The sequence below is a fragment of the Muntiacus reevesi genome, chromosome 19, assembly GCF_963930625.1.
Source record: "Muntiacus reevesi chromosome 19, mMunRee1.1, whole genome shotgun sequence".
NCBI classification, from domain to species: Eukaryota; Metazoa; Chordata; class Mammalia; order Artiodactyla; family Cervidae; genus Muntiacus; species Muntiacus reevesi.
In genome coordinates this window covers 29,923,281-29,942,585 of record NC_089267.1, presented here as the reverse complement: position 1 = coordinate 29,942,585, position 19,305 = coordinate 29,923,281, and the positions used below count along the sequence as shown (strand labels likewise).

Sequence of the window (19,305 nt, the reverse complement as noted above, 5' to 3'; positions counted from 1 at the left end):
AAAATCAGGAGGTGAAATCATGAAAAAACTAGGCGTCCCTACTAATGTCTCATATTGCCCAGGGTGTCTTAGACTGGTAATTTCCACATTAAGTTAACCCTTTCCTTAGTATTGCTGTCCTCTGGCATACTAAGTGTGTGTATATGTGCTCGTGATATACAAATATATATAAAGTGAAAGTCACTCAGTCATCTCCGACTCTTTGCACCCCCATGGACTATACAGTCCATGCAATTCTCCAGGCCAGAATACTGGAGTGGGTAGCCTTTCCCTTCTCCAGGGGATCTTCTCAACCCAGGGATAGAACCCAGGTCTCCCGCATTGCAGGCGGATTCTTTACCAGCTGAGCTACAAGAGAAGCCCTGCAGCTTAAGAGAAAGAAAAAAACGTCTGACACTTGCAGCTTATTTTCTCCATTTGGTGGCCCCTAGCCTTCCTGCCGGTTACCCTCTCACTCTCCCCTTTTCTTTTAGAAGAATTACGTTGCCAAGGGAGAGGAGTGTTATTCTCATTCCGTAACTGCTTCTGAGCTGATAAGGGGCGTCGTACCTAAATTGGTGAGGCAACATATTCTCCTAACCCTCACATTGAAGGTCTCTGATACAAATATATATATCAACCTTCTCCTACTAGACAGGATGGTATTTTAAATAACTCAAATAAACTTATTAGGTTGCATTTTTTATAAGTAACTTATTCACTTTTATAAGCAAATTATAAGATGATAGATTTTAGTAAGTAAAATAACAGGCTTGACCATTTGTATAACAAACTAAGGTTGTAGAACAGATTCAGCCATGGATTTTGACTGAGGAATTATAGAGGCACAAACTTTCCTTGATAGATATATTGCTCCTTTGCACCTTAAGATAATTATTTAGAATCAAACCTGCATCAAGTTTAAGGAACTCTCCTTGATTCTTAACTTATGTTCCATACAGCAGGACAGATCAGATTACTTTAAACTGAAAAAGGCTTCTTAGAAAAGAATTTTTATTTCCAGAAATATCTTAATTTTAAATATCTTAATCCTATTTCCTATTCCAATTATTAAGAATTTTTTTTTTTAGACTAATTCTCTGAGCCTTAAAATCAGAGAATACCTCTCTGCTAGCTATTCCTCTAAACTGCCTGTCAGTTTTCTACTCAATGAACTATAAGCAAGGAACAAGCAAGTATTAATAACAGCTGTCCCACTACAAACCAATGCCATAACTCGGTTTAATAACAGCTGCTCCACTACTAACAGGTGGAGGTGTCTAGGTTATAACCTAGACAGCATATTAAAAAGCAGAGACTTCATTTTGCTGACACATTTCCATATAATCAAAACCATGGTTTTTCCAGTAGTCATGTATGGAGTCATGCATGTGAGAGCTGGACCACAAAGAAGGCTGAGTGCTGAGGAATTGATGCTTTCGAACTGTGGTGTTAGAGAGGACTCTTGAGAGTCCTCTGGACATCAAGGAGATTAAACCAGTCAATCCTAAAGGAAATCAACCCTGAATATTCATTGGAAGGACCGATGCTGAAGCTGAAGCTCCAGTACTTTGGCTACCTGATGCAAAGAGCTAACTCACTAGAAAAGTAACTGATGCTGAAAAATATTGAGGAGAGGAGGAAAAGGGGGCAACAGAGGATGAGATGGTTGGATGGCATCACTGACTCAATGGGTATGAGTTTGAACAAACTCACAAAGATAGTGAAGGAAGAGAAGCCTGGCATGCAGTCGATGGGGTCGCAAAGAACCGGACATAACTGAGCAACTGAACAACTATGCTTTATCTTACTGAGAATCAGTGGAAACAGCATTAGACTTCTCAAGGCAAGTAACTACCTATTAGCCTTGTCTATGTTTGGGCCTAGCATACACATTCACTTGTATGTGGAACTTCAGAGTGCGTGTTGTAGTAACATCTTGAGGATTACATCTCCTCTTAATAGACTAAATTATAATATTAAACAGTACAGCTTAGTATAATATGTGTTTGAGCAGCTTTTAACTTCATGTTTAAGTAACATGATAAACCTCTAAAGATGAACAAAGTTCTTTGGGCAACACAGATAGGCAAATCACCTTCTTCTCTCTGTTAATAGGTTAGTTTTACCAAGCAGGTCCAGAAAGACCCTCAAGTAGCAGTCCAATCTATTACTGATTACTGTCAGAGGGATCATAGCTCAGTATCCTTATAGCCAAAACCCAAATCATCTCCTTTGGCAGACACTGATCAGCATTCAGAGAGAAAACACTGAATAGCTCCATTTGACAGGATAATTAACTTAGTTATCTACACCATCAGGATGTTAAGGCTGCTTGAAAACAGAGCTTTTATAAAAGCAATACTAAGGCAAAGGTCACTTCTCTTATACTCCATGGTATAGAGCTCTGGACCTAAGCCAAGAACTCATTCAGGCACTTGAAGAGATCCCAATTTGCTTCTTGAGGTTATTTAACAACCTTCAAATAGAGAACCCTATAGCTTATTTTCTAAAAAGTAGGATGGCATTCCAATTGGGTAACAGAACAATCTGAATCTTTAAAAAATACAGTCACTGTTGCTACCAATACCTCTGCTATCTAAAACATATGGTGTTCATTACAATTAAAAAGCACAATTCAAGTGCTTGCCAAAGATCAGTCTCATTGTGTTGCTAGTTAGAGTCTGGAACAAGCTAATCATCTAGCCTTTGTCATTCTCAAAGCTCATCCTCTCATACAGAGATATCACTTTACCTCAATGCAGAAAAAGGCTTTTTAATATTATTTTAAAATAGTTTTGGTTTTTGCTGAGGGTTTATATAAGAAATTGTTATCTGGAGAAAATGTCTATGACATAAAACTCATTATGGAAGGCAGTTTTCAATATTCCTCATGGAAGGATATAGGTGATCAATACTTCTTTAAAGGCATAGGAGAGAGAAGTTCAGAAGTGAATTTGAAAAGGCCTAAATATGAAACTCCTGATTATTGTTCTTAGGTTAATGATCTTCCTGTATCAGGAGCTACTACAAACTTGTTCTGCAAGTAGGTTAGGTAAAAAGCACATCAGTTGCACCTGAACTGCAGATCATTTCTAACTATTTAAAAATACGACACAGTGCAGCTACCCATGTTCCATGCCAGCTTCTACTAGCTGAGTCTAGCACAGTTTGTTAGGAAGTAGGACAAGATAACAACGTCTCATCACTTCATTAATCTTTAGTGAATACCTATGGAATGATGTATCCTAATGAGTACTGAGATATCAAGATTACATGCCTACTTTTGAGGGACTCAAATTCTTTGGCTGCCTATGTATTTCTCAACTCTTGGCAATTCCTCTCCACTAAAAACAGGGTCACTGAGTTAGGCAGATCTTATCAAAACTCACAGCTCTTATCTGATGCATGATTTGGGGCAGATAATTAGCTACCTTTTCATCTATAAAAATAGGGAAAACACCACTTACTCCCGGTAATGGTAGACTAAATCAGGAAATCTATGAAAAAAATCACCGAGTATTAATACTCTGTATGTCTCAGTACTCTTTAAATAGTAATTTCCTTTGTCCTTTCTTTATTTCCTAAAAAACCTGGCCCAAGCTAGGTAATTGGACTATTATTCCTGCTAGACTATAAGCTTCATTAGGATAAGAACTTGACAATTAAAAAGTAATTACTATAGCTATATTTAAAAAGGATAACTAAAGAGAACCTACAGTATAGCACATGGAACTCTTTTCAATGTTATGTGGCAGCCTAGATGGGAGGGGAGTTTCGGGAAGAATGTATACATGTATATGGAAGGCTGAATGCCTTTGGGGGTTCACCTGAAAATATCACAACATTGTTAATGAGCTATTCTCCAATACAAACTAAAAAGTTAAAAGGTAATGAGTACATAATTAATATATGCATGAATTAATGAATGAGTAGCCAAGGATCTGCTTTAGATTCCTTGTCCTAGGATTACTTTGAATTAAAACCAGAAAACTCAGTCACGAGAGTCTACCCTTACAGTTTTCTGCCCAGACCTACGTGCCTTTAGAGACTTGGAATAAATACAAAGCTCTACCTGAAGCCCCTGCTCCTACAGATTATCTCAGTGATTTAAGTCAGTTGTTAAAGCCAGTTGAACTTTGTACTACCAAGTATACAAATTCAATCAACTTGCTATGTCTTAATTAAAAGAAAATGAGTTTTGTTTAATGACAGTATAAACCAATAAAAAAACATGTACTTTATATCTGTAAGTGACACAAATCAAATATTTCACATATAAACAAATTTATTCTTGACTGTAAGATTTGTTTATACTCAGGAGCACCATAAGATAAAACAACTGTCAACAACAGTGATTCTATTCCAGTTTCATTCTTATTTTTCCCTTGCAATAAATTTGGATGCATTAACTTTTTTTTGCATTACCTTTATACTGTCAATTAAAATACCTTATCAGGAAAAAGCATTAATTTGAAAACAAGCAATAATTTATCCAGGCTGGAATGACACTACACGTTATCCATAAAAATAAGTTTTCTGTCTCTGTTTAAGCTTTTCCAATTTCTCCTTCCTTTACATAAATGGAACAATGTTTTCAGCAAGAATAATTGTTGACACAACTGCCAGAATCTCTGGGTAGAATGACTGAATACAGGACAGATTCTTTTATGGGACATAATAAAACCAACTAGAAGACTGTAAGCTGAAGCACTTTAAATCAATATAGTTGTCCTGAATTTATATGTTATTAATTTTAATATGGAAGTATTATCATTTGGATGTTACTGATAAACTTTTATATTTTTAATATAGCAATACCCAAAGTTGTCATTGTTCAGTCGCTCAATTGTGTCCAACTCTTTGCAACCCCATGGATTGAATACTCAAAGAGAGAACTGCAAAAAATATGTTTCAAGACCTCTCACATTAGGAACAGTAAAATAAACTGAAATTTTAGACCTGTGACTATGGCTTTTAAAAGTATGTTTTGAAGGGTATAGCCCAAGATTATCAATACCAGTTCTAAAATGATATTTTATATAAAAGTCTGTAAAGTCACTGAATAAAATCTTACAGAAATACAAAAATACAATTTTAAAGAAACAAAGCGCAGTATCTGAGGCATCACTCAGCTGATAGTCTAATTCCTTTACCTGACAAGTAAGGAAGTCAAACAATTTGCTCTTCGGAACTTCTAAATAGCCTGATACCCCCTATTAGATTCCCTCTGCCTCTTCATAGGCCCCTACGGTCCACGGAACACATTCATGTCCCCTGGTCATGGTCTGAGGCCAGCCAACTGCCTTCTGTCATCCTGACTATTACTGTGAGAGGCTAGCCTTTGTGCTTCATCCTTTTAAATAAATGATTCCAGAGTTTCTCAGACTACCACTGGACATGAAAAGCAAAGAACTGCTGCAGTGTTTGGGGAAGTTTTGGGGCAGCAACGGCATAAGAGCCGAACAAGGGACCTGGATACTCTTTAGGCCTATGTCACTAAAGTCTACCCACCTGTCTTCCATCATTAGACTCTGGAAGAATCTAGTTCTCATTCTCCTCCTCCTCCTTCTCTGGAAGAGAGGATGGGGAGGGAATATATTCTCCAATCTCTCCTCCATATACAGCTGAAGACATTCCATAATTCTTTACCAGTAGGTAGCTGAGTTTACTCAGAAATAACATGGCAGGGCAAAAGTACTCTTAAGAAAGAACTGCTGTTGTTGTTCAGTTGCTAGGTTGTATCCAACTCTTTGCAACCCCATGGACAGAAGCACAACAGGCTTCCCTGTCCTTCACCATCTCCTGGAGTTTGCTCAAAGTCATGTCCATTGAGTCGGTGATGCCATAGAACCATCTCATCCTCTGTCACCCCCTTCTCCTCCTGCCCTAAATCTTTCCAAGCATCAGGGTCTTTTCCAATGAGTCAGCTCTTAGCATCAGGTGGCCAAAGTATTGGAGCTTTAGCATCAGTCCTTCCAATGATTATTCAGGGTTGATCTCCTTTGGGATTGATTGATTTGATCTCCTTGCTGTCCAAGGGACTCTCAAGAGTCTTCTCTAGCACCACAGTTTGAAAGCATCAATTCTTTCGTGCTCAGCCTTCTTTGTGGTCCAACTCTCACATTCATATAGGACTACTGGAAAAATTCTCAGAAAGAAACCTTTTTGTTCATTGCCTTAATTTTTCACACTCAGGTCTATTGGTTATATCTGAGCTACCATAGGTCATATCCAACCAAAAAGGCATAGAATCTTACAAAATCACTCAATCCTTGAGCCTGTTTTTTTCATATTTAAAATAAAAAGACAGAACATGTCAAGTTCCAAGCTCCCTTTATGTTGGAATACTGTGTCTTTTATATTCTAAATTCAGTTACAGGCAGACTAAGCACAGGCTCATCTGATTCTTCTTTAACTCAGTGATTTCCAAAGTGGGGTATTTATGACAATTAATTAGAGGAATAGGAATATGTTTTTAATTCAAAGAGGTAGGAACAGGACTCAGTGTTACGCTGCCTTTAATACTCTGGATGGTGCTGGTGAGAAGAGCTCCACAATGCAGAGGGGTCAGCAGGGAGACACCCTTTCTCTGTCCATTCTCAACATACAGCACGGTACTTGTGCCTGGTTATGGGGATTTACAGATATCAGCAAATGCTTAGCAGATAGAAAGAGGCTTACAAGAATTTCTGCAAAGTAATCTTAGATTAAAAATAATACAGTGAAATAAGTCAAATACCACATGGTATCATTTATATGTGGAATCTAAAAAAATCATACCAATGAACTTATGAATCAGAAACAGACTCACAGACATAGAAGACAAACTTCTGGTTATTAAAGGAGAAAGGGGGAGGGATAAACTAGGAATTTGGGATTAAGAGACACATACTATTGTATATAAAATAAACAACAAGGACCTACTATATAGCTCAGGGAACTCTATTTAGTAGTTTGTAATAAACTATAATGGAAAAGAATCTGGAAAAAAGTATGTGTGTGGGTATGTGTATGCAACTCAACTTAAAAAAAATACTGATGATGCAAACATAAGTGAATGACTAAAAATCACCAGGGCCAACTTTTCCTGTTCTAAAAACAAGTTCTTTGTTAATCTCATCATGAGGTAAAGCAATGACTGTGGAATTAGATTTGCTCTGACAGGATGTAGTCCCAAACTATCAAGAAATGTTCACTACCCATAATTATGAAGCTGTTCCTTGATGTACAGTGGGTACTGAGGTTTGTTAAAAATGATAGTATGTGTACAAAGTTTTAAGAATATTTCATCTAGAAATTGACAAAAGTTTATATTGGGAATTCCCAGGCCATCCAGTGACTAGGACTCTGTTCTTCCACTGCAGTGGGCACAGATTCGATCCCTGGTCTGGGAACTAAGATCCTGCAAGCCGCGTGATACAGCCAAAAAAAAGTTTATACTGATAAGGGTCTACAATCAATAAAGTTTAAAACCTTATTTATGGGAAAGTGGCTGCAGCTGCTGTTGGATGCATGTGGCGTGGTCAGATAAGCTACTTCATGGTATTACTGACTCGGCATCCATTTTGTTTGGCCAAGTGGCTGGCAGGGGCTTTAAATGAACACTAGCCCCTCAGGCAAGAGTGTGCCCTTGATAACAGCCCCAGGGTCACAAGCAAATGTCAGTTCCTGGTAGGACTCCCTCTTGTGATCACGTTTCCCCCACCCTCTGTGTGCCTTTCAGAAAAGACCTTACTGGAACCTACTAAATTGGTGTGAACTGACCAATCTGGCCTTACCTTCGGAACCCTGAAGCATCCCACCCACCCACCGTCATGAAGGCGTGTGCCCCGGGTCCTGTCTCCCTGTCCGTACGCTGCCTTGACCTCCCTGTGTGGCCCCTGGAGGTGAGTCATGTACCTTTTCAGGACTTGTTAAGTAATAAACCTCTCTATTTCAATTTCTCTTGTGGTCTCTCATTGAACTGCAGCTTACCATATAACACCCTGGGTTCTAGCTAACAAAGGTTCATCTAACAGAGTCGTAATATTGCACCATGGCGCAGTGCAGAAGCACAAGGCTTTTGTGAGGCTCAGAGCTCTGACATACAACTATCTGTATTGTCTAGATAAGCCCTGAGGCTCTGATTTCTAATCTGTAAAGGTGTGAAAATAACACTTATTTCCTGGGACTGCTCTGGGACTTGAACAAGAATATTTGTCATGGGTAGGTCTTAATAAATGTTAATTTCTTCATTTTTACTCTTAATTTGCCAAAAAAGAAAAAAAAAGACATGTATTTGTGTAGTAAGTAGGGAAAGTTAAGAATATAGTATGATACTATTTAAAACTGCATTTATTTGTTTCTGCTAGGGTACAATCTGCCCCACAGGGGAATTCATCCATGTTAACTGAGATTTAAGAACTGAATAGGCAGCTTTTGTTTAACTTACCACATTAAAATTTAGATTTTCTTCGACCCATGCTTGAGCCTCTTCAAATTCATCTTTCATATTCATAATAAAAAGTGTATCCAGGGCATCTACTATTGTTGCTCCTTGGATATTACCTGAAAATATCAGAAAAATATTTATTCAATAAAAGACCTTTGACAGATCCATACATCCACACTGAGCATACCTTGGATAGGAAGTGAGTAATAACTGAATTTATTAGTAAACAAGAATATTGAACACAGCCTAAAGTTCTTTCAGTGAAAGAAAATTTAAAAGTTGAATCAAACCAAACTAAAAATTATCACAGGCTATAGACTGGTACACTAATTTTTAAAGTCTTTTCTGAGTTGCAGAAAATAAATCTCTTAGAAATTTCATTTGTGATCACATTCTCTAGCAAGAAAAAAAAAAAAAGACCTGAAACCAAGGAGCAACACACATATTAATTTTAATGTAATTACATCAAAGTGCACCTGCACAAAACTGTTTTAATTATAATTAGATCTAAAATTGTTTAGTGATAGCTCTAAGAAACCATTACTCAAAAATGGAATTCTACCCCCTCTCTGCAGCTCTGAATGATCCTAACCTCTCCTCCCATGTCCTAGCCAGGACTGAGTCTCATTTATTTCCTCTCAACTCCCTCAACAGGAAGACTTTACATTGCTCTTTCACTCATCACTTTCTATTTCCCATTATAACTATATATATGCATCTCCTTTTAGCCTGTGAAGTTTCTCACAATAGAGAAGTCATGTCTTATTCACCTCCACATTCCATGCTAAAAGACTTGGTATGTTTTTAAGGCTTAAGAATAAATTTAAAAATCATCACTGTATTAATAGAGAACTAAGCAATCTCTTCAATAAAGATTATGGCAAATTTACAACTAAATGATTTCTTAATGGTATGAACAACTTTCATAGAGATAAAAGCAAAACTGGAATTATTTTTTTAAAAAAGTTATAGTAAGCAATAAGAAAATTAAGAACTGTGAGTCTGCAAGAAGTGTCTGGGTTTCTCTCTTCATTTACCATCACCCATGTTAACTGGTCACCACGTCCTCAAAACATACTTTAGAATTATCTGAAACTACATGTACTGCTACCACTCCAGGTCTGACTCTCTTCACCTCTAAAGTGAGTCGCTGTGATGGACCAGCCAGCCCTCCCTAACTGTTCCTGCAATGTCCTTCTGCCTACCACAGAGTCTACTGTGTTTCAGAACTTCCAATGATTATCTACTGAATCCACCCAGTCCAGTTCAATTGCTCAGTCGTGTCTGAATCTTTGCAACCCCATGGACTGCAGCACACCAGGCCTCCCTGTCGTCCATCACTAACTCCTGGAGTTTACTCAGACTTGTGTCCATTGAGTTGGTGATGCCATCCAACCGTCTCATCCTCTGTTGTCTCCTTCTCCTCCTGCCTTCAATCTTTCCCAGCATCAGGGCCTTTTCAAAATGAGTCAGTTCTTCGGCTCAGGTGGCCAAAGTATTGGAGTTTCAGCTTTGGCATCAGTCCTTCCAATGAATATTCAGGACTGATTTCCCTTAGGATGGTCTGCTTGGATCTCCTTGCAGTCCAAGGGACTCTCAAGCGTCTTCTCCATCACCACAGTTCAAAGAATCCACCCAGTCCTTCGGTAATTCACTATCTGTACATATGTCTTCTGCACTAGGTCATAAACTTTGCAAAGATTTGTGTTTATTAATCACAGCGCTGGAAAGGGAGCCAAACACATGGAAGGTCCTAAATAAATGGAAAAGTACAGTGGAGTGATGAGGAGCAGACTCTGACCTTAGCCAGTCACACGTGGGTTCAAGTACCAGTTCAGCCAGTTAGTAGGTGGCTAGCACTGAGCAAGCTGTTCTCTCAGTTTCATATTTCTCATCCATAAAATGCACGTAGTAACAGGGATTAAATGAGAAGACGCACAAATGGCACTGTGGCACATAGGGTCAGCTGATACTGTTACTTGCTACAGAATGTGATCTGTTTAACATGGGGCTTCCCAAGTGGCGCTAGTGGTAAAGAACCTGCCTGCCAATGCAGGTGATGTGAGAGATGCGAGTCTGATCTCTGGGTCAGAAAGATCCCCTGGAGGAGGGCATGGCAACCCACTCCAGTATTCTTGCCTGGAGACTCCCATGGACAGAGGAGCCTGGAGGGCTACAGTCCATAAGGTCATAAAGACGGACACAACCCAAGTGACTTAGCACACACTATCTAACAGCTTCAGTTAAAAGACAGGACATCAGCTTTTCCATGGTGATTTCAGAAGCATCAGGCCAAGATTCACATCCTTCCCCCGCCCTTCATCCTGTTACTTATAGACGAAATTGTGAGAACTGAAGAGGAATGGAGTTCAGGGAGAAGGGCGCTGGGGAGCTCTGCGACCCAAGGAATCCATCTAACGCTTCTGTTACTTAGCTTCTGCACCTCCACAATGTCAATGTTATTAATACGTGGAGAAGGTATTAATCACAGAAGCAGGCTGTGAGGACCCAAAGCAATAAAATGATGCCAAAGTGGATAAATGGAAGTTCATATAACAGACAACTCCATCCTTACTTTCGCTCACAAACAAGAGCAATTCAGAGCCAAAGCTGAGAGTCACCGAGACACAGCGAAGGTCACCACGGCTGGCTGCCTTGGCCAGCTTATTGATAAAGACACAGCTTTTATCTGACAGGAAGCAGTTAATGCAGCCAACAAATACTCCTCTGCTATGTACCACATGGGAGCTAAAAATCAGGATACTGTGCCCATATCCATTAAATAAGGATCTTTGGAAGTGTGCCCCAGGCATCAGTATTTTTTCAAGGGACGCAGGTGGTTGCAAAGTGCAGTCAGTGCTACGTCTGAAGGACACACGACGCACAGCCTCTGCAGACAACTCATCAGGTGTGCAAGTCTCCTAGCAACACAAGCTGGAGGGGGACACAGACTTTCTCCACCACCCACAAGTTCAGCCGACTGGAGAGAAGTTACTGTCAGGAATGAGCCAAAGCACATTCTACTCACCAAACAAACTGCTTGAATGGCCTCCTTTTGACACAGGCTTCAGTTCGTTTTTACCCCAGGCATAACGTTTATAATTTTTCCAAGCATGTTTCATCATCTGAGAAAAGAAATAAAAATGGGATTATAATTTGAATTTGAGATGTTTTTCCTTCAAGACAGATCATACATCGATGATCTAAAGGTTAAAACACTAAAACTCACTGCTTAGTTAAAAGGATGATGATAATTAAAAGGGGGACAATGGTATGAATAAGCTGGAACACATGCATAACATACAAATCCACATCATCCCTTTATGTCTACAAATGGAGACTTTTTTAATCCATTTAATCTTATTTCGTATATTAACACATATAATTTTCAAAAGTCAGTTCTCAGCAACAGAAACTTAGCTTATCATAAAAGGATGAAATCATTCTTAATAGATAAGTCTAAGTAGATAAATCATTCATTTATCTATTTCATTCTCATAATGCATTAAATCTATAAGGACTGTATACTTAAGATCCCCCATTTTTGCATAAAGTTCTCGGTACTTCATATACAGACAAATATCCAAAGTTATTACTTTAAACACTGATATATCTTGACCAAGACTATATGGAGAAGTATTTTTGAATAAATATAGGAAATGAAAAAAAGAAGTTAATTCTATATATTCCCAACCCAGATGTCTTGTACCAGGACTCTTTTTAAAGTCCAAAACTCTCTGCCATAAATTAGTTGTATACATTTTTTATTTTTAAATTTTATTAATTTTAACAAAATCAGTTTACTTATATATAATGAAAATCAATCACTTTCTCCTGGCTTAGAGACTATGTTCTGACCTATTGTGGTAGATATTAACTCTAGCAGAAAATGAATAATCATCAAGGAAAGAAATTATTCTCTAAGAGTCTATCAAAACAGTTGTGTAACTATTATATAGTTACACAGATGTTTAGTTGCACAGATGTTTCTAATGACTCCAAGAACATACTTCACCTACTTATTTTTGTATACATTTTTTAAAAAGGATTGAGGACTCCTCACCTGTCCAGAATTTATTCATGCCACTATCCCCAATCCATTAGCAACAGTAACTAAAATAGGAACACAATGCGGAAATATTCTAATCTGGGTCCATATTTTAAAATATCTTAAAAAGCATCAGTAAAGTTATACATACTATGTATAGGCTGTTTATCACTAAAAATCTTCAGTGAGATCAGTATGATTTTATTAGTAAAAAAGTCTTCCTATGTCGCCCCAAATAACAATGCACATCTGTCTTCAATCACTCTGTATCAGTATAGGATCTTCCTAACTCACCACTACTGTTAGTAACAACAGCTACCAAAAAATCTGTACTATCTGCTCGGTACTCCACTAAATGCTCTATGTTCAGTACTGTATTCAATTCTCATTACCACTCTATGAATGATGTTGTATTGTCACTGTTTGGTAGATGAAAAATTCGAGACTTTGAGAAGTTACAACACAAACATGTTTACTCAAAGTCATGACATTTCTCCATAGCTGTGGAGCCGGGGTTCATCCCTGTGTTGGCCTAACTTCAAAGCCATTGGCATTAATCATACACTGCATAAACTTCCTTTGATGAGTCAGCAACAGACCCTTCCTTTGATGAACCAGACTGCTGATCTTCTAACCATCAACAGAATCCGTATACAGTAGTGTTTTAGAGATTTTCTCCTTATAAATTAAATTTGTTGAAAAGTATCCTAGGTTTGAAGGTGAAATAACTTGATTTATAATGACCACCAATTAGTCACATGATCATGGATGAGTCAGGCTTTCTTTATGTGAAAATCTGGGGTGATTCCTCACAGGTCATGCCTCACAGGATGCATGTAAGGATTACATGAGCACGACCTGTGTGGTGGCGCCCTATGACATGGTGAATAATCACACACCTACTGAATTTAAGCCTATATTGAGACCAACTAAACTCACGTCACACAAACAGAAACCAATGAGCCTCTGAAAAGACCAGGTACATGAACTCTAGGTAGAAAAACACCTTGAGAATACATCTCAGTTTGATTTGGTTTTCCCATTAAATGTACTGTATTTGGTAAACTCTTTTATTCCTGTTTCAAAGATACTTTATAAATCCAAAAGCCTTTGGAATACACCTAACACAAGAACAGAAAAAAAAAAAAATTACGATGATTTGTTTCCACTCCAAGTCTGAATGGAAATCTGTGCCATGTACTACTAATGACTCCAAGACAGCATAAAGCTTTCCTACAGAAGACTGTTGTTTAGTCAAACATGATCATTTACACAATGCACCACTGGTATAGAACTTCACTGAGTTACTACTGTAGTATATATTAACTTTCCTTATCTTTTATCCCCAAGGGAAAATCGGACACTAATTGCTTATCTGCCTGTATTTCAAAAGCTGTTGTGACCCGTTTCTCAAAATGGGTTCCTCACCCCATGGGATTTTCTATGTGTTACAGTTAGAAAAGAAAAAGAAAACAAATGTGGTCAAAGTGCCCTGTATGGAGCTCTAACATTGGTTTCTCCAGGAATCTGTGAAGTAAAGAGGAAGAGCCATCCTGTTCAAGGACTCCAGGGGTTGGTCACCTGGGGTGAAACCATGAGGGAGCTGGAAGGCAAGGAGAGAGAGAGACTGGGAAGCAGGCAGGGGGGTCAGTGATCGGCACAGTGCCCAGGGGAATCATGCCAGGTTTGTAGAGCTGCTACAGGACTGCAAACGACGCTGCTGAGTGCTCAATGTTGATGAATTATCTTCCTCTCCTCCATGAGGCATGGCTATTTTCCTGCTGAGACTGTTTACTTACTGCCCAGTGGTATGTCCTCATAGAAAAATCCTCTTGTTTATTGAGGAGGAACGTGTAAGAGTAGGTCACAGGTACAAGCATCTTAAAAAATGGGTTCATATCCGAGCTCTGCCATCACTGGTGTCATTCCAAGTGAGGCAATTAATCTGAGTCCACTTTCCACATCCATTAAATGCAAACAAATAAACGCACCAGTCCAGTAGACAGCAAGGAGATCAAACCAGTTAATCTGAAAGGAAGTCAACCCTGAGAACTCACTGGAAGGACTGAAGCTGAAGCTCCAGGATTTTGGTCACCTGATGGGAACAGCTGACTCATTGGAAAAGTCCCTGATGCTGGGAAAGATTGAGGGTAGAAGGAGAAAAGGGTGTCAGAGGATGAGATGGCTGGATGGCATCACTGATGCAATGGACATGAACTTGGGCAAACTCTGGGAGATGGTGAGGGACAGGGAGGCCTGACGTGCTGCAGTCCGTGGGGTTGCAGAGTCGGACGTGACTGAACAGCAACCAGTTCAGAGGCACTCACATTCCAGCTATTCCATAGGACAGGGAGGGCTACATTTGGTTCAGGTGAGGACTAGAGGGGAAAGAGAGAGGGAGCGAAATCTATTGCCCTGATAAAGTGGAAATTGGTGGCCTTTCGCTCTTAAAATTATATTTACAATCGATGCTTTGAACAAACTGATTTTAAAAGTCTGTCAGTAATTTCCACCAAACTTTGACATTACTTGTCACATGAAAGTAACTTCTGAAATGTCCAGATAAAAATCTCAACTGAAAACATTTTTAGGATCACTCTATCAGTCTTCTTTACTTTAATCTTTGGTGGAACGGGGACATGGCAGAAGGGAAACAAGATAAAAAGTGAAACTTCAGGAAATCAAGTCAGAGCTTGGCCAAACTCTCCTCATCCACTGGAAAACAATGTCTAGATTCGTGAACATGGACAACAATCTAGCCGCCCCTGCCTCTCACCTGGGGCAGCCCCGCTCCCTACATTTCCCTGTGGGAAGAAGGCTGAGGGGATCAGGAGCCCCGAGCCCCCGGGAGACCCTGTGCTGTGGATGCCATCACAGGGAGCAAGGCAGGCGGGCTCCAGCTGGGGGAGCCGGAAACCTGCTGTCTAAGATCGGCTCTCTCAGACCCTCAGTTTAAAAACAACAATCGAAGGAAACAAATGTCCCATCGCAGTGCAGGACGTTAACTGTGCGGGAGGATCGGGTTGTGCTAGGGCAGGGATCTATGGGAATACGCCATACTTTCCACTCAATTTTGCCGTGAAGCTAAAGCTGCTCTAAAAATTACCGTCTACATGAAAAAATAAATGAAGAGCATCATCTTCCTCACATAATGGTCAGGAGATCAGATCTGATAACATCCGGCTGGAGGCAGACATCTGAAGAGTGTCCCTGGCTTTCATGCCCACTTCCACCTCACTGCCCCACCAGGTGCAGGAGTTAAACAGAGATAAGCAAGAACAGCGCAAAGGAAAGCGGACACGGAGCTACGCTCGCTCACGGGGGACAGGGCAATTCACCGGGAGAGAAATTCACAGGGCCGGGGAGAGGTCAATGTCAACGAGAGGTGACAGAATGCAGAGCACGGTATGACTCGGCACTCACAGACACTGCAGGCCTGGAGTCTACCACAATTACTGCATTTGGCACCCTGTTACCCTAAATGGAATCAGGATGCTGCCTAAGTCAGTCCTGGGAAGATTCTCCCCTTAAGACGGCATATTGGGCAAGGTCCGAGTCCACCCACCTTCTATTTGTCCTTGCTCTGCACAGAGAAGAACCCTCCCAGTCAGGAGAGCTTCCAACTTTACCCCGTATCAGATTAAAACACTCATTCAGCATCTTGCTCAACTTCTCTCTTTCCAAAACTGAAACACATCAGTTCTCTCTCCCTTTCCATCGGACAGTAAGGAATCCACCCGCAATGCAGGAGACCTGAGTTCCATCCCTGGGTCAGAAAGATCCCCTGGAGAAGGAAATGGCAACCCACTCCAGGATTCTTGTCTCAAGAATCCCCATGGACAGAGGAGCCTGGCAGGCTACAGTCCATGGGGCAGCAAAGGGCTGGACATGACTGAGCGACTAACACTTGCTTTCTGCCTTTCCACAAGGCTGTTTGTGTGCCTGTGCTCAGTTGGATCCATCGACTCCTTGTGACCCCATGGACTGAAGCCCACTCCAAATTCAACAGAGTCCTGTGGTCCACCCAGCAGCCCCTGGACAGAGGGACAGAACACTTTCAGTCGTTGGTTCTGGGTCCAGGGCCAGCTCCCTGGCTTGGGCCCTGCTCCGCTTTGGGCTCAGAAGAGGAATTGAAAATTCAAGGGCCAGACAGAAATAGAATGGCCAGGTTTAGGGCAACTGGAAATGACGGGAATTTAGCCAAACAAGAGTGAAGGCCCTGGCTAAGGCAATTTAAAGAAATACTCTTAAAAAAAAAAAAAAATACTAAGCTTGCTTTCAAGGTTTGAGCCAGGATTTCCAGGGGTCTAGAATAAAAACAGTATACTAGCGAAGGGGAAAAAATATCCGTGAGCCGCAGATGGCCCACAGACCAGCGGTCTGCACCGCAACCCCTGCTGTAAGGGCGCATGTCTAGCCCTGACCGCTCTGTTCTCAGGCCTGTGGGCAGCACGCGTCCCCCCCAGGCTGCACCCCCAGCTCACTGAGCGGTGCCTGGCCCGCTTCCAGCCCAGGCTGCCTCAGTGCCTGCTCTTGACCGCTCAGGGCCCGTCAGGACATCAGTGTTGACTCTGCCTAGAATTAGTGAGTCCTCGAGACCTGACATGTATAAAGCATTATGCACATGCCTCTCAGCCATTCTCTTCTTGCTGAATGAGTGGTAAGCTCCCATTTCAGAAAGCATTTGTAATTCTAAATCCTACACCGTTCTACACATGCAAGTGTAGAAGCTGTAAAGAAGAAAGTGACTTAACTTTGTCCCACACCTACAAGGCACTGGGAGAGGAACCTGGTAACGCTTTGCCACACACTTAATCCTCCTTAATGCCTCTGGGGTACTATCAACCCCATTTTACAGAGTAGGAAGCAGAGGCCCAGCGCAGTACAGAGAAAGAGCAAGGTTGTGAACTCTCCCATTCTGATTCTCTCCTCTGCATCACTTAGGATGCTGTGACTTTTTGCTGCTTGCAAACATTAAGACTGAGCTCCCCTGCTGCTCCAGGCACAGGGGGCAGCCCTACCTGGGGTCCAAAGGGACACGGCCGGGTCCGGCAGCAGAAGGGCACTCACCAAGCTGGACTTGTAAGCTGGCTCCAGGACGGGTCCTAGCAGCACATTTTTCTCATCTGCACTGTATCCTTCAACCCTCAGGACCTTCGTTCCCTCTGCGTCAGCTCCTTCTCCAGCTCTGAATCCCAACTCTTCTCCTCCTGCTGTGTAGGCTACTTGGGCGGACAAGAAGGCTCTGCCCTCCTCCGACCCTGCCTGTCCCTGGATTTATGGAGAACCGTGAACTCTTCTTCAGCACACTGATCTGCCAACTGTGCTGACATCTGATCTCTTCAGCTGCAGTATTTCCTGAGCTTCATCACCACCTCCAGGGCTAACGGTGGCCACTCTTCTCTCCTCTTCTTCACTAGCCTACTACTAGTCACCAGGCACCCCAGGCTGCCTTATAACCAAGGAGTGGACAGATGTGTGATCATATTTTCTTAAGATTCAGATGTCCTGAATTCTCCCACAGCCGATTTAATATACTTTTTTTTTTAAGACAGCAGGAGATACATAAAGGAGTAGTTATTAATGCTATTATTCTATGAACCCTAATGGGTTACTAAACATTAATTCTTTGAACTGAAAGAACAGTTAGAGTAGCAATCTCTTCTGAAAAAGACTCAGAAAGCCTGATAAAGTCAGTTTTAAAAAATGAGAAGTTCAGTTAATCACCACTTATAGAGGACAGATTGTCCTGTTTCTAAGAAGCATCTCATACCCTAAGAAAAACCCAGTTTTTCTACGTCTGGTCCAGAGAATTGGGTTATAAGCTATTTAATTGTTCTTTCTTTGTGACCAAATTCTGACACACTTTTATAAAATGTCTGTGCTATTAACGAATGGGAGAGGGTAGAGGACACCCATCTCAAGCCCCCCAAACTTGACTACAATAAAAATATACAGCTCTAAAATATTCTAAGAGATAGTAATTTCACATCTGAAAAGTTAGCTGTTAGAAAAAGATTTGTTCATATATGACTAGTACATCCCATTTTTAGGAGAAAAGCATTCATTAGTGAGAGTGTTTTCTTTACACAGACAAGCTCTGGATGAGCCGAGGGTCTATGACTTGCAGTTATTTCCTTCTCAAAAATATCTGTCTTGTGGTTAGTGACTGTGGTCTCTTCCCATAGAGTTCAAACATTCAGCATCAGACTTCTTGGTTTTTCTTTGGCTGATTTTAAATTGATCTAAATCTGCCTTCACTGGATTATCCTTGCTAAGTAAGACCTCTGTGGTCAATGGGAGGTTAGCAAGTGGTCCTTTGCAGGCCAGATGCCAACTGATCTTCCCTGCCCAGTTCCCAGCCAAAAGCCTAGCAGTGCTTTTCCAAACCTGGGAATCATCAGTGACTACAGAGCTTTTAGCAGTCAAGAGAAAATGATACCCACTGCTCAGATACCAGGAACCTTCCTTTTATTCTAAGAAGGTCTCAAAAAAGTATCTTCATAGGAAACAAATACATTCTCAGTGAATCTCTTCTCTCAAAAGCCTTTTTTTTTGTAGTTTTAATATTTGTAATAAAGTAAGCTTCCCCGGTGGCTCAGTAGTCAAGAACCCAAGAACCCAAGAAGGCCTGCCAATGCAGGAGATGTGGGTTCAATCCCTGGATCGGGAAAATCCCTTGCAGGAGGAAATGGCAACCAACTCTAGTACTCTTGTCTGGGAAATGCCATGGACAGAGGAACCTGGAGGGCTGCAGTCCACGGTGTTGCAAGAGTCAGATGCGACTTAGCAAGTGACTAAACAACAACAACAAAGCAAGTCCAAACATTCTTTTAACTCATGT

The 19,305-nt window shown here is 40.8% G+C and overlaps 1 protein-coding gene across 2 annotated transcripts in view; it reads right to left on the bottom strand.

Annotated features, from left to right (window-relative positions):
- The window catches only part of MAN1A1 (mannosidase alpha class 1A member 1), a 168,789-nt gene that overhangs the window by 114,823 nt on the left and 34,661 nt on the right, over positions 1-19,305 (bottom strand). For both annotated transcript variants that reach the window (XM_065911831.1, XM_065911830.1), the window contains exons 3-4: positions 11,442-11,538; positions 8,414-8,529 (exon numbers count right to left, since the gene is read on the bottom strand). In XM_065911831.1, the coding sequence (XP_065767903.1) occupies positions 8,414-8,529; positions 11,442-11,538 (213 nt within the window). The remainder of the gene's footprint in view (positions 1-8,413; positions 8,530-11,441; positions 11,539-19,305) is intronic.